Raw genomic sequence first — 16545 nt, forward strand, 5'->3', positions numbered from 1 at the left:
GGCCCGAACAGACTGAAAGCCGTCGATGGAAACGTTATGGTCCGGGATATCCTGGTGTAGCTCATCCATTTTATTCGCCAGCGATCTCACGTTGCCCATGACGAGAGAAGGCAGACACGGCTTAAATCTCTTATTCTTAAGTCTCTTTTGTCTGCACCCCTCTCTCTTCCCTCGCCGCTTCGTTCCACCTCTGCATCCTCGGTGTGTCCTCCTCCAGATCTCAGTGGGGACATCAGTTGTCCTGTGCGCCATGCTGCTCGGCTTCAGTGCGATCAGCTGTTCCCTGGTGTAAACAATGCGGCCAAACAGCTGATCTGCAGCGGTGCCCTGACCGAGTAGCAGAAGAAGAAGTTACACGGCGAAAAAAAGTACAAAAACACCTTCCACCCTCATTTTCGCAAAGAGAGTAGTTTAAATTACACTTACACACAAGTTACTCAAGTTTGGAAGAAAAAAAGGAAAGTTAAAAGTTGGAAAAAGTAAGACGACGAGACGGAGCTACGGCAACAGGCAACATGCGGGCTGGCGCATGCGCACTTCAAGATAATAATACATTGTATTATTATACTGTACATACTTATCATCAACCAGTAAATCCACTTTGTACTTTACACTTATTTTAATTTTATACTTATACCCACTTGGTACTTAATTTATCTTACCTGTATTGTAGTGTATTATATTTTTTGCTTAGTACTTCCATTTCTGTGTGCACTGACGTGACCGTGTGCTGCTGTAACAAAAGAGTTTCCCCTCAGGGATTAATAAAGTATTTCTGATTCTGATTCTGATGGTTATGGCTGATACTGGGGCAGAGTAAGCAAAAAGAAGAATTGACCGAACAACAAAAAAGCTAAAGGGGAGCACAGACAAAAACAAGAGCCAACCTTGGTTGGTCTATTTTATTTATGAAATACAGTGCGAGACGTGCAATGGAGGTATAGGTCACGGTAGACATTACTGTAATACAACTGGCCTATAACATTTTATATCTATGTTGGCTTATTATTATGAAGACTCAATATTCACTTGGTTGGTAGTGATGGTCAGGTGAGCATGTGGGCTTGGGGGGCAGGGCTCATTATGCAGAATGGCCCATTTCAGAATCACTTACATACTGATTATAATTAGTGATGCATTAATATGTTCATCACTTTAATGTTGCAGCTGATAAAGGTGATGAAGGCTAATTTTTAACTACTTGTGGTACACCCAAATATGTGTGACCACATTTGGTATTATTGAGTAAAAAGACAATTCTTTATTTTAATTTGTGCAAATATACTAAGAGCTTTATTTTTACATTATAATATGTAGCCCTGTGTTAATATTGGTGAGTAAAAGAGTGGAACAAAGTAAGTGGAACCTTTGACACTGTGGTCGCGCACCCCCGGTTGCCAATAGCGGACCAACTTCCTGTTCGCCTTCAGACGCAATTTGGGAAAAGATACCTGTGTACAAGTGTACCTGTCGTTCTTTCTTTCACACTCTACTTTTACTTTACAGACTTTTCTTTTTGTTATTGTGGTCACCACGCCTGGGACCTGTAACAAACTGTGGGGGCTCATCGGGATCTCTCCTCTTCAGTCGTCGAGGGCAGATCCAGTGATACCAGAACCACGATACGACAGTGACCAGACCGCTACTCCAGCCAAGTCGGCCTGTGGGTGTCCAGGAGGGAGATCAAGGTGCAGAGGATCTTCGCCTCAACGTGGAACCGCAGCTGCTGTGAGGGAGGTGGAGCGTACTCAAGTCAATACAGAGCTACTACACAACAACCAAAACACATACAACATTTCAACAGTAAGGGAGGAATTGATCTGGAGCATCAGAGGACGCTTGTTCACACTCCCCAGCCCAGACCTCTTCGAGCTATCAAAGAGCCTTGCACAAGAAAATAAAGACACAGTGCAGTTTAGCCAGGGTGATAAAGACAGCTGCATGGACTATGTCACTTCCTACTTGCAATCAACTGCACTGCTGCAACTCGAAGATGAGAGCATGAGTCAACTGTTAATGCTGGATGATCTAATAAACCAAATTTTCCAAGTGGCAGCGTTAAGCAACCATCTGACGGAAGCGAAGCACTTACCAACATGCCAAGCGTCCGTCCCACATGTTGCCAGAGCAAGCACCACCTAATGGTCCACCAGACATACAACTTGATGCATATGCAAACACTGAAGCTGAAGTCACGCACGCTAACACCTGCCGAGCAAAACTACCACTTGCACAGCGGGAAACTAGAGTTTCTAGCCCTCAAGTGGGCAGTTTGCGACAAGTTTAGGGACTACCTCTACTACGGCCCACATTTCACCATTTTTATGGACAACAATCCGTTGACGTATGTCCTTAGCACAGCTAAACTTAACGCAGTAAGACATCGTTGGGTTGGACAACTGGCAGATTTCCACTTTGACATAAAATGCCGTCCAGGAAAAGTCAATATCGACGCCGATGTGTTGTCCCGTTGTCCACTTGACATTGACACATTCATGAGAGAGTGCTCAGAGAAACTGTCAGAGGAAGCTGTAGGTGCAGTATGGGAAGGGAGCAGAAGACCCAAGCAAGGTGATGTAGCATGGATTGCAGCCCTTAACCTCGCCACACTAAGTCAGCCTCTCAAAGAGCCTCTGCAATCCATCAGCCATGACAAGCTTGTACAAGAACAAAGACCAGATTCAGCCATTGGGAAAGTTATTGACATGAAAGAGAAAAACATGTCCCCAACAGAAGATGACAAAGTTGACACAAAACAAAAAGACTGTTGAGAGCGTGGAGTCGGCTACACATTGAGAATGGCCTTCTCTACAGAAAGACCACTGAGCGTAAGCAAGTAGTCCTGCCTGCTGTTTACAAACAGATCGCTCTTACCCACCTCCACAACAACATGGGCCATGTCGGTGTTGAGAAAGTCCTGAGTCTGGCCCGAGAGCGATTCTACTGGCCTTTCATGAAGAGAGAGATTGAGGAGTATGTCACAAGGACGTGTCAGTGCATAAAGCAGAAGAAACCAGCTACACATGAAAGAGCGCCCATTGGAAGTATAACATCTAGCTCCCCACTTGAGCCCGTATGCATTGACTTCCTGCACCTCGAGTCTTGCAAAGGTGGATTTGAGGACATTCTCGTAGTAGTGGACCATTTCACCAGGTTCATGCAAGCCTACCCCACCAAAAATAAGGCTGCAAAGACAGCAGCTGATCGTTTCTTCAACGATTTTATTCCCAAATTCGGATACCCCTCCAAGCTCCATCACGACCAGGGTCGCGAATTTGAGAACAAACTGTTCAAGTCACTCAGGGAACTTGCAGGTGTTGGTCACTCAAGAACTTCCCCCTATCACCCCCAATGTAACCCTGCTGAAAGACTGAATCACACCCTGTTGCAAATGCTATGAACACTGGGAGAGAAAGAGAAACAAAACTGGAAAGAGCATCTGCCCCATGTCATCCATGCTTACAACTGCACTAAGCATGAGACCACTGGCTTTTCCCCATACTACCTGTTGTATGGCAGACATCTCCAGTGGACCTTCTCTTTGGTCTCATGACAGAAAACGACACAGAGACACCACACGGGTATGCTGAGAAATGGAAAGGGAAAATGACAGAAGCGTACCGCATCGCAAATGCTAACAGCCAACAGTCAAGGTCCAAAGGTAAAGCAAACTACGACAAAAGGTGCAAAGGAGTAACATTACAGACTGGAGACAGAGTACTCGTACGTAATCTGGGTGGAAGAGGTGGTCCTGGCAAACTAAGGCCCTACTGGGAACAAAGAGTCTACATCGTGAGAGAGCAGGTTGGAGACAACCCTGTCTACAAAGTAAGTCCAGAGACAGGAGGCCGTCCCATCCGTACTCTGCACAGGAACCTGCTGTTACAAGTGAATGACTTGCCGGTAGACATTGTCCAAAGTCAAGCTGCCAAGCCACACAAGAGAAGCAAAAAGTCAACAGAAAGACCTAAGACACCAGAACAGTCACGCAGCCCAGAGGCAAGCGACTCAGAAGAAGAAGAGCCTCTCCACCGGTTTCGTGTACCCAGATATCGTCATGAGAGCCAAAGTCCAGTTGAACAAGTTTTCAGTGAGTCACAAAGCAGACTTTGCTCATATCAGACACGACAAGAAGAAAGGACTCACATTCAACCTGAACAATAAAGGGACACTGTCACAGAAGAGGAACAAGTAATACAAGGGGACGATGGACAAGACTTAGACCCACCTCAGCTTCACGACGACGTTGATATCCTCATGCCCAGTCCTGGCCCAGCAGCACATCCAGATCCAGAGCCGGTACCGAGTCCAGAGCCAGAGCAGGACATCCATCCAGAGTCACCGCCCCGTCTGAGGCAGTCCAGGCAGAGACGACCCAACACGGTCTTCACCTACCCATCCTTGGGCCAGCCAGCCTACCAAACTCGTCCCATGGTGAACACAGTCAACGTCCAGCCTTCACCGTATCCTTTTCTCTATTACCCCTTGTGGAGGTGGGTATGGGTAGCTTTAAGCTGCAGAGGGAGAGGTGGGGGAGTTGCTCAGGTGAGCGGCATCAAGGAGAGATAATTGGCACAGCTGAATCCGGTTAACTAATTTTTCTCTCCTTAAATACAGTAGCATGCTGGACAAGGGGGGAAGAAGAGAGGCGGTTGGAGAGCGGACGGAAGAAGAGAAAGAGCGTATGGACAGAAAAGAAAGAAAGAACATACACTGAAACCCTGGTGTCAGCGTGGTATCTCAGGGCCAAGAGGAACTCACGGTAGCACGATTACGCTACACCCCTCTTTTTACCCCCCACATCTCTACCCCTCTTCTCTTACCCCTAACCCTCACCTACCTGTTTCGTATGCCATTCCTTGCTATTAAACTGAACAGATACCTCATGGAAGAAGATGCCTGAAGATTAAGGACAATTAAAGAAAGACATTCCAGGGACTTTTTGAGAAGAGACTTTATTAGTTTATGGGTTTTGAGTTAAAAGTCAAGTGTCAGGAGCCACTTTTGTTGTTGGGGAGCGTGTGGTACACCCAAATATGTGTGACCACATTTGGTATTATTGAGTAAAAAGACAATTCTTATATTTAATATGTGCAAATATACTCTGGCAATCAAGAACTTTATTTTTACATTATAATATGTAGCCCTGTGTTAATATTGGTGTGTAAAAGAGTGGAACAAAGTAAGCGGAACCTTTGACACTGTGGTCGCGAACCTCCTGTTACCTATAGCGGGCCAACTTCCTGTTCCCCTTTAGACGCAATTTGGGAAAACACACGAGTGTACCTGTCGTTCTTTCTTTCACACTCTACTTTTATTTTACAGACTTTTCTTTTTGTTATTGTGGTCACCACGCCTGGGACCTGTAACATACTTTATACTGCTGGGTAGCTTAACCTATAATAATATATCATAATTTATTAGTTGATTTATATTTTGTATTAATAATCTAAATCAGACAAACCCTTAGGCTGCAAAGACACTGCCCATCATCTGTATGGTGAGTTAATTTGAGGTATTCATTTAAGCTGCTTTTGTTTCTGTTATTTGTATGCGTTGTGGTTTTGTATGTGGCTTAGAAGGTTGACTAATAGGCCAGATTTTCCCTTGACTGCCAACACACTCCCTGGGTTGGTGGTAAGTGAGACCTGATTAACCCATTTCGTGACTATTGAGGTAAAACCTATAAAATCCTCCTTTAATACTCATATAGTGGTTTTAGGTCATTGTGTAATTGTTTTGTTTTTTTTCTTTTTATGCCTTTCTTGCAGTGCTGGCTGCTGTTTTGCCTAGGTTTCATCTTTATGTATTTTATTTCTGTGCTAAGAGGGTTTGTCTTAATAGTACTGTAGTAAAGGTGTCTTTAATTCCCATCTGCCCACCTTAATGTTTCTTTCTGTGTTCTAGGCTGGAACTTGATCCTGGAAAAAAACAATAATTACAACAAATGATTCTATATAAATATATATAAATCAGTTAAGTAAAAGCCATATGATAAAAGTGAGTCTTTGAAGGAGGAAGAAGTTTGCCTGCCTGAGATCTCCACGAAGGGAGTTCTACAGTTGAGGGGCCTGGATAGCAAAAGCCTGGTCACCTTGACAAGTGACAAGTCGAGATTTTGGAACTATTAGTAGGGCCCTGCTGGAGGATCTCAAGCAGCGATCAGGCTCATAGGGAGTTAGCAAATCACAGATATAGGCAGGAGCCAGACCATTTAAGGCTTTAAAAGAGTCAGTGAAATCTTAAAATCAATTCTAAATATGACAGGTAAGCAGTGAAGGGCAGCAAGGATTGGTGTAATGTGGTTGCTTCTCTTAGTACGTGTTAAAAGCCTGGCAGCAGCATTTTGTATCAGCTGCAATCGTCGGATGTTTCACCTGCTGGTACCAGAATAAAGTGCATTGCAATAGTCAAGTCTGGAAGAGATAAAAGCATGGATGACCTTTTCTGCAGAGGAAAGGTATGACCTGATTTTGGTTAGCTGTCTCAGTTGAGCAAAGCAGGACTGCACCACTTTAGTCACCTGAGCATCAAAGGACAATTCTGAATCAAAAATATCACCTAGGTTGCTGGCCTCTTTTTGAACATTATTAGATAAGGCACCCATACTAGAGGAGAGATTATTAATGCTGCTAGTACTGGGGCCACAGGGGGTAGTTATAATTACCTCAGATTTCTGAGTTATTCAATTGCAGAACATTTTTGGACATCCAATTTTTTATTTCAGCGAGGCAAGACATAATACAGGATGCATCCATGGTACCAGGCTTTATCGGGACGTACAATTAAGTGTCATCTGCGAGTGCGGCTCATGTCATCCAGAGAGCTGTTAATGATGGCTAAAATATCTGGACCAATTGTCTGAAACACTGCTTTTAGAAACCTAGTGGGAATGCATTCTGAAGGTCAGGTGGATGATTTTGAAAGTGCATTCCAGGGTTGACAGAGAGATTTCATTGAAGTGGGTTAATGTTGAAGGTAGGTAGGACTCAAAATCAAGCTATCTGAGTTCAGTGTTAAAGGGACAGTTCACCCCAAAATCAAAAATACATATTTTTACAAGTAGTGCTATTTATCCATCTAGATTGTTTTGGTGTGTGTTATGGTGGCAGTTCATCATATTCTCATACTGCAATGTTTTACAGGGGTAAAAGTGGTTTGTCATGCAGGGTAGCAGGGGAAACAAGGGATTGGACCCAAATTCAGATACAGGGCCAGAGCAGGTGCAGTGCAATAGTTTAATGATCAGAAAAAGGCTTACACGGGTTACAGGCAGGTAGTGGTTGAAATAAGGGAAGCTGTCCAACACAGGCAAACAGGTTCGACAGGTAGCAGGCAAAGTCGAAAAAAAATCTAAAATCTAAAAATTAATGACTAAACAATAACTAGCACAGTATGGGCTTTCCTCCATCTCATCCATTCTGCCTTTCATTCCCTACCTCATTCTGAATTTCGAGCGTCATCGGAATGACAATTCAACAATGTATATTCATTAGAATCATACGTATGTATTATCAATATAGTGATAGCTGTCTGGACAGACATGGCTGTAAACTGCAACTTGACGGAGGCATACAACTGCAGGGTGGTAATTCTAGTTTATTGCAGCATGGGTGTAAACCCAATCCAAATTTCCTACAATGTGGGATCGTAAAGCAAATCATAAATCTTAATCTTGACAATCTCCCCACCAAATACAACCACGTGACCCAGCTCCATTTGCTGATGAAGACAGAAAAGCTTGTAAATGGACCTTTATTTGAGATTAATTTGTCGCACTTTGGATTTGTTGTGTGCAAATCAAAATGTTGGCCTGATGGTGATATCAGAGGAAAGGTCAAAATCATAGGAATGAACGCAAACATGATTATATATTCCAAAGTGCCTGGTCTACTAGGTTTTGAGAGAAACATGTATATTTCACTCTGGTTACATGCCAATTTCCTTATTTGATTTCTCATGTGTGTTACGTAGAAACTGTATTTTGATATGAGATATACATAATTTTCACTTTACCCAAGAAACCTAGACCAAAATATAGACTAATACAAAATAACATTGTTGTGTTCATGTTTGTGTTTGTTAAACTTTTAATTTTAAGAGGAAACATGCAGAGACTAATTTGAGTGTTTTGTTCTGACAACCACGTTCTGACAACCAGGTTATCACATTCTGAAAACTATGGAAGTTTTTATTGGACTTTATTATTTGTAACCCACAGAAGACAATCCACAAATGTGTACCATAATACACAAATATTTCACTATCCACAAACATGTATTTTATAATTTGTGCTGTGTTAAGTCATATCCACAAAAATATGGAGCGATTTGCTCCATTACTTCTTGTCAGGAGAGTCATGAGGGACTTATTCGGGAGCCTAGAAGTTAAAAATGCATGGACTAGTTTTTTGGTCTCAAGTGTTGCACATTTTTAGATTGCTTCCTGTCAGCTTGTGGGCCACGTGACTTCCCTCCTATTTATTTGTGGAATTTTGTACAATTCATACCGCAGCAGATCTGTAAAAAGAAATCTGTAAATTGAGGTGCAGTTACTAGCTACACCAGTAGGTGACGAGATTACCTCACATGCGCTGACGGAACTACAGTCTGTAAGCTACTAGAAGAAGGCTAAACAAGAGTCACCGTGCAACAGAAGGAAACAAGCTGGCTTCTACCAGGAAGTGAAAGACAAGGTGGAGCATCTTTATTTAACCCAAAGGTCATGATTCAGGATCGGGTTCATCATTGTCATCTCCAGGTGAGTGTGCTGTGCTGTGCTGTGCTTGCTTACTAACTGGCGTTACCTGTCACTTTTTTTACCATTTAAAATGAGATTACACATTATGTGCAATAAACATTTTAGTGGAACTGCTCTAACAAACTGACAGTCTTGTGTCTTGTGTGCACAGAGTCACAGTGTTATATAAACAGAAGGACATGCAAAGGTTTTATTCTGCGCTGACTTGATGCTGTGTAATATTTGAATGTGAGTGCAAAAAATACTGTTCAAAGAAATGACTGACAGCGCATAAAAGTGGTAACTTCAGATAGTCCTGAGTAACAAACTAATATCCAACCAGGATTTTGATTCAGACAGTAAACCTCCGCTAATTAATGCGCTTTGATAGCGCTTTGATACGGACTGAATCAATGAGGAAATGAAACAGCGTTTCTGGCTCTGTAAGAGGGAGGAGACACAGAGAAACTCAGGGTTTGTTGAAGAAAACCTGCCAGCGAGCAGGCTAGGTTCACACAGTTACTATAGTAACTGATCCAGAGTTAAGTTACCTCTCTTTCTGGAACTGAAAACTGAGAGTTTCCCTCAGAATTTTCACTAAACCAGCTTTCTGAAACGGGGCCCTGAACTAAATGATTTAACATGCTTGTAGACCATTGCCACAGCTAGCTAATACTAACGTTAACAAACTGCAGGGCTGCGTTCAATTCAATTTTATTTATATAGCGCCAATTCATAACACTATATAATTAACAGTTATCTGATTCCACTTTTCCTATTGAGCAGGTATAGACCATTCTCTTTATAATATTATTTACAGAGACCCAACAAATCCCACAATGAGCAAGCACTTGGCAACAGTGGCAAGGAAATCCTTCCTTTAAGAGGCAGAAACCTCGGGCAGAACCAGACTCAGGGTGGGCGGCCATCCGCCACTGCCGGTTGGGTTGAGAGAGAGAGAGAGAGGGGAGAGAAGGGGAGAAGAGAGGCTAATATTAATATTAATAAAATAATAGGAATGATAGTGAAAGGAATAATAATGATAATAATAGCAATAAGACTAATATATAACACTATAACGATATAACAATTGTAATAGCAGTTGTCGAGCAGGAACATGGGGGCAGCTGGTGGCCCATAATCACAGATCCAGACTCTGCAGCTCCAGAGGCAGAAAACCTGCTGAAAGCGAAAGAATGAGAGAGGAGAGAGATGAGAAAGCACAAAACTACGGGAGAGAGAAGATGTCGAGTTAGTAACATGCAGTAATGGAATAAAAATGCATACAGATGGAGAGGGAGAGGAGGAAAGAGGTGCATCATGGGAAGTCTCCCGGCAATCTAGGCCTATAGCAGCATAACTAAAGGATGGTTCAGGACTCACCCAAGCCAGCCCTAACTCTAAACTTTATCAAAGAGGAAAGTTTTAAGCCTACTCTTAAATGTGGAGATGGTGTCTGCCTCCCAAACCCAAACTGGGACCTGATTCCACAGGAGAGGAGCTTGATGGCTGAAGGCTCTGCCTCCCATTCTACTTTTGGAGACTCTAGGAACCACAAGTAACCCTGCATTCTGGGAGCACCGTGTTCTAATGGGGTAATACGGTATTATGAGCTTTTTAAGATACGATGGTGCCAGACCATTAAGAGCTTTGTAGGTGAGGAGAAGGATTTTAAATTCAATTATGGATTTTACAGGGAGCCAGTGCAGAGAAGCTAATATTGGAAAAATTGTTGTCCATGCACATGCTGCAGCATTCTGGATTAACTGGAGAGTCTTAAGGGAAGCCTGATAATAAGGAACTGCAATAGTCCAAACTAGAAGTAACAAATGCATGGACTAGTTTTTCTGCATCATTTTGAAACAGAATGTGCCTGATTTTTGCAATGTTATGTAGGTGAAAGAAGGCATTCCTTGAAATTTGTTCTGTCTGTTCAGGGAATTTCAGTAAAGGGAACTTCCCTCGACAAAATTTCTCCATGCCGAACACCCTGCAATGTCACCAATGCAGATATCACTTCCTCCATGCATTACCCTGGCAATGTAAACACCTCGGATACCTGCTGCTACTGTGGAAATTTTACTGACTACTGAAATAAAATATTGAAACAAAACCTGATACCATTACAAAACTTTTTAAAGTAAGGTATATGAGGGGACAGTGGAATCAGTGGGGGGCAGAGTTCAGTAGGAAGACAGCTCTGGGGAAAAAAGCTGTTTCTCAGTCTGCTGGTCCTTGTCTGGAGGCACCTGAGGCGCTTGCCGGAAGGCAGGGGAGAAAACAGTCTCTGGGTGGGGTGAGAGGAGTCCAGACGGCGTTTCCTCTGGATGTCCTCAATGGCTGGAAGTGGAGTCCCTGTGATGCGCTGGGCAGTTTTCACCACCCGCTCCAGTGCCTTGCGCTCTGCAGCAGAGCAGTTCCCATACCAGACTGTGACACAGTTGGTTATGATGCTCTCTACTGTGCAGTTATAGAAGTTCACCAGGATAGCTGAGGACAGTTGGTTCTTCTTCAGTGTCCTCAGGAAGAAGAGGCCCTGGTGAGCCTTCTTGACCAGGCAGGAGGTTTTGGTGGTACAGGACAGGTTCTCCGAAATACCGTTCCGAAGGAACTTGAAGCTGGTGACACGCTCAACAGCCATCCCGTTAATGCAGACGGGGTCATGTGTGCCTCCTCTCTCCTTCCTGAAGTCCACGATATGCTCCTTCGTCTTAGAGGTGTTAAGGAGCAAGTTATTGTCTGAACACCATGTGGCCAGTTGCTGGACCTCCTCCCTGTAGCCAGTCTCATCGTTGTTGCTGATGAGACCAATCACCGTAGTATCGTCTGCAAACTTGATGATGGCGTTAGATCCATGCACAGGCCTGCAGTCGAGTGTGTAGAGGGAGTAGAGGAAGGGGCTCAGCACACAGCCCTGTGGTACACCAGTGTTGAGTGTGATGGTGGTGGAGCAGTTGTGGCCTGACCTAACAAGCTGAGGCCTGTTTGTCAGAAAGTCCATAATCCAGTTGCAAATGGAGGTGTTAATGCCCAGGTTTCCAAGTTTGGTGATTAACTTGAAAGGGATGACAGTGTTGAATGCAGAGCTGAAGTCAACAAACAGCATTCGTGCATAAGTGTTCTTATTGTCACAGTGTGTGAGTACAGAGTGCAGTGCCATGGAGACTGCATCCTCTGTGCTCCTATTGCTGCGGTAGGCAAACTGGTATGGGTCCAGTGTGGATGAGAGGAAGTCCTTTAGGTGTGCCAGCACCAGCCGCTCAAAGCACTTCATAACAATGGGTGTGAGTGCTACCAGGCGGTAGTCGTTCAGGCACGTTGGACTAGAGAGTTTTGGCACTGGCACAATGGAGGTGGATTGGAAGCATGCTGGCACAGCTGCTTGGGCGAGGGGCAAGTTGAAAATATCCGTAAAGACCCCAGCAAGCTGCTCTGCACATGCCTTGAGTATGTGACCGGGGATATTATTTACAGATTATTATTATGTAAAATGTATATTACGTCACCCTTGATAATTATGAATGGTGCTCAAAATGAATGCCAGGGCCTGTGCACCCTGTTGTTGTCAACTTTACACTTCTAAGGTAAATTGAGCAAAAATGCCAGCGATGTCTCCAGAGCACAATGCCGGCTGCGGCATGCATAATGAGTGCCCAACTGTTGGTTAGGTTACATATGTTTCTAACTACAGCACCTAACATTAGCACTGAACATTTGTTGTAATATTGAAGTTACACAGCTATGCTAGCCACCAACGTAAGTTTAACTTGCTAGTAGTTATAAGGTCAACAACAGCTTGTTTCCCTAGAGATATTGGAGTATTTGATTTATACATTATTTGAGTATTGTTGTTTTTAGGTAACTTAACCACTTAAATAGTCAAATAATATATAATGATAATGTTAGTTACAACGACAATGCTTGCAGACATACGTAAACTCCTTTGTCAGCTCCAGTGTTTTTAGCACGCCTGCGAGGTGCAATGACTGATGGGTAATCTTGCTTGTCAACTTCCGACGAACTGATGAACTGTTGTTCACTTCTTCCCTACACAGTTCACAGTTCCCATTGAACTGAAAATGTTTTGCTCCCTACGGTTTGGAATCTTACTTAACATGGCTGAATACCCTGTGCAGTCCACTTAACAGGGAACTACTAGGCGATCGGAATGCAGCTTAGGTAACACCAGTAAGTAAGCAAGCACAGCACAGCACACTCACCTGGAGATGACAATGATGAACCTGATCCTGAAGCACAACCTTTGGGTTAAATAAAGATGCTCCACTCCGTTCCGTCAGGGCATGTGAGGTAATCTCGCCACCTGCTGGTGTAGCTAGTGACAGCACCTCAATTTACAGATTTCTTTTTACAGATCTGCTGCGCTACAAATTGGACAAAATTCCACAATTCCTTCTCAAGCTTCTGTAGACAGTCTAACCTTCTTCTTGTAGCTATTGGTTGGATGTCTTAAGTTTTTGATATGTGGTTGTGTCTTCAAGAAGGTTGTTGACCTTGGTTTCATAATCGGCTGTGTTCAGAATCACAGTGCAGCGACCCTTGTCCGCTGGTAGAATGTTTATGCTGTGATCCTTCTGCAGTGCTGAGAGTGCCCTCCTCTCTTCGGATGTAATGTTGGAAGGAGGTGGTTTGGCACTCTTTAATGTTGCAGTGACACGTAGCCTCAGGTCTGCAGCCTCTGCTTCAGTCATCTTGTTCTTCCTAATGGCTGTTTCTGTGGCTGTGATGTAGTCCACTGTAGGGATGTGGTTGGATGTAACTGAAAAGTTGAGCCCTTTGGAGAGCACATCTTTTTCCGCCTATGTCAGGATGCGGTCTGATAAGTTTTTGATCCAATTGTTTCTGTTAATACATGTCTCCCTTTGTTCAGTCCGTGGTCTCCTGTTGTGCTGGTCCTTATTCAAAAGGATGTTAAATTTCTTAATTTGCCGCTCCTTGCTCTTCATGTGTACATATCACTTTAAATGTATTTGTGAAGGAAACTATTTATATTTATAAAACCTCTATGATTTTATGTGAAATTAAAATACGTTTTTACAGAGTAAGTTATGCGTATTTGCAAATCGCTCTGTATTTTTGTGGACATGACTTTACACAACACAAATAAAAAAATACATGTTTGTGGATAGTGACATATTTGTGTAGTATGGTACACATTTGTGGCTTGTCTTCTGTGGGTTACAAATAATAAAGTCCAAAAAAAAGTTCCATGGACAACCAACCACATCTTGTGATTTAGACTAAAATGGCTTTTAGTTTTGCCTCATGCAGTTTTAAGTGTGGATGTCAGTAATTTATTGAAAAATACTTCAGAGCTTGAAAGGGGCAATAGGAAGACAATAGGCTAGCATGCCTTGTATCCTGTCAAGAGCTTACGGGTCATTCCTATCAGCCTCAGCTGTACTTTGTGTTTTGTGTTAATTAGCAAATATAAGCATGCTGACACACTAAACGATGTTGACCATGATCACTAACATGGATGTAGATTCTTGTTTAGCTTGTATTCTAGCCCAAATATTATACAGTAGCCCAAATATGATACAGTCCAATAAATGACACTACCAGAGTTTCTTCTGATCTACTGCTGTTGACAATGTCTAATTGTCTGTCTACTGAATTCTGTTTAAACCGTCAGGTAGTGACATGGAGATACTTCTATCAGCAGGCTAATTTGAGGAGTTGTGCCACACCTGTGTGCTATTCTACAGTCCACAGCTGATATATACTGCAGACCTGTGCTCTAAATTGCGTGCTTCAAACACACTTTGTCAATAATATCTTCTGTAAATGTCAAAGAGCATGTCTTGAAATAAAACACACTGTTTCACACAGCCTTTCCAAAGAACTCTTTGTGCCTGCAGTTACTTGTTATTAATCTGCTGAGTTTAATTTCTGTAGAAAGTGTGTGTTTGTTCTGAGCCTCCAAAACTGGTCTGAGAGGAAGTGACCGGAAGGACGTTGGAACATAATGGCCTGGCTGTTTACCCAAAAATAAAGGAGTTTGAATGAACAGGAAGAGGCTGTTGCAAAGACAGGAAACCAATCAGTCTGGAGGAAACACACTGCAATGTTAGCCTTGTTCTTTACACAGAGACGTAAGTTACATTACATTACATGGTGTTTGTGTTTGCATGTGTATAATTTATTGTACAGTTGGTAAGTCCTAAAGCAACTATGTCCTTTATCTTACATGTTGATGCTGTTGGAGAGTTAGTTATTTAGTGTTGTTTATGTATTTCAAACCATTAAAGACCAACAGTATTGTTCAAAGCTGAATTCTATAGAATGATCAACCCCACCATGGTGACATACATACTGAATGCTGATCAATGACCATACTGTCCATGGGTGGAGTTTGCAGCTTTTACAACTAAATGTTGTCCTTTGACTGTATGACAGTTAGAAGGATCATTTGGAGAGCTATGTTTCAACGATCCACTAAAGACAGCCACAATAGTTTTTCCAGCTAGAAACATTACCATGGAACCTTGAATGAGACCTGAAACTTTCATGGTAATCACCCTGTTAGAGATATTGCTATTATGAGATACCTTGTGTTCAAAACTGACATTTTGTCTTGAAGGTAGTGCTAAAGCAAAGCTTGTAGAATGGTCAAAATGTAAAGGGTTGATCATCTGGGGAGTATAAATGTGCATTAGGTTTTTATGTTTCTCGTGGAAATATAAGGCTGTAACACACCAACCCAACTTTAAAGAACTATCGCAGACAAAGACGAACTGAAGAGAGATTTTTTGCCTGTGGACGAAGAAAAAGGAGTGCAAGAAATAAGGAGAACGTGTGCTAAATGGGTGGAGTCACTGCAAAGCCGCCTCTATTTTCTGAGGAGGCTGAGGTCCTTCAACATCTGCCGGACAATGCTGAGGATATTTTATGAGTCTGTGGTGGCCAGTGCTCTCCTGTATGCCGTTGCATGCTGGGGCAGCAGGCTGAGGGTAGCGGACGCTAACACACTCAACAAACTGATCTGTAAGGCCAGTGACATTGTGGGGGTGGAGCGGTGGTGTCAGAGAGGAGGATGCTCGCCAAACTACATGCCATCTTGGACAGTGTCTCCCACCTACTCCATTATGTGCTGGTCAAACAAAGGAGTACCTTCAGCGAAAGACTCATCCCCCCAAAGAGCACCAGAGAGCGCCACAGGAGGTCATTCCTGCCTGTGGCCATCAAACTCTCTAACTCCTCCCTCTAAGTGTTAGTCTGTATGACCTTAAGTCGATAAACTGGACATTGATCATTAACATCACTGCAATACTTGAAATAATTGTGCAATATACTCTGTTTTCAGTTTAATTTATTGATATTTATACATACTTCTATTACTGCTGTGCAATATCCACCATCTCATAAAAATCTAAATAAGCTTGACAGTACATGCACTATTACATATTACTTATATTACATTGTATTATTATACCGTACTTAGTGTACTAAGTACTACCGTATACTATACTTAGTGAGCTGCTGTAACAAAAGAGTTTCCCCTCGGGGATCAATAAAGTATTTCTGATTCTGATTCTAAATCCTAACTGGATACTAACAGTAATATTTCTTCAGCAAACATCTACATTTAGATGGTTGAATGCCAACAAAAATTCTGGAATTTACTCATTCCTTCTAATAGCAAGTCTAGATAGCCGACTGAAAGTAACATTAAAGTTACATCAACAGCAATTTTATAATATTTTTGTCTCGTCATACTTTTCGATGATGAAATTAACACTGCTGGAAACACACGGTATATCAGCAACCTTAGGCATGATGGTGTCA

General features: G+C 42.7%; 1 protein-coding gene across 1 annotated transcript; it reads left to right on the plus strand.

Moving 5' to 3' along the window:
- The first annotated feature begins 796 nt into the window (after positions 1-796).
- Positions 797-2700, plus strand: LOC122864761. Its single transcript, XM_044172382.1, has 3 exons — positions 797-816; positions 1017-1050; positions 1507-2700. The coding sequence occupies exons 1-3, from the start codon at positions 797-799 to the stop codon at positions 2140-2142; spliced, it is 690 nt and encodes a 229-aa protein (XP_044028317.1). The 3' UTR covers positions 2143-2700.
- Positions 2701-16545: the final 13845 nt, after the last annotated feature.

Source organism: Siniperca chuatsi, linkage group LG17 (assembly GCF_020085105.1).
Source record: "Siniperca chuatsi isolate FFG_IHB_CAS linkage group LG17, ASM2008510v1, whole genome shotgun sequence".
NCBI classification, from domain to species: domain Eukaryota; kingdom Metazoa; phylum Chordata; class Actinopteri; order Centrarchiformes; family Sinipercidae; genus Siniperca; species Siniperca chuatsi.

Bases quoted from the DNA above. Each gene is read 5' to 3' on its own strand.
- LOC122864761 (XM_044172382.1), top strand. From the start codon at position 797: ATGGCTGATACTGGGGCAGA. The intron at 817-1,016 runs GTAAGCAAAAAG...ATTATTATGAAG, and splicing joins ATGGCTGATACTGGGGCAGA to ACTCAATATTCACTTGGTTG. The intron at 1,051-1,506 runs GTGAGCATGTGG...TTTACTTTACAG, and splicing joins TGGTTGGTAGTGATGGTCAG to ACTTTTCTTTTTGTTATTGT.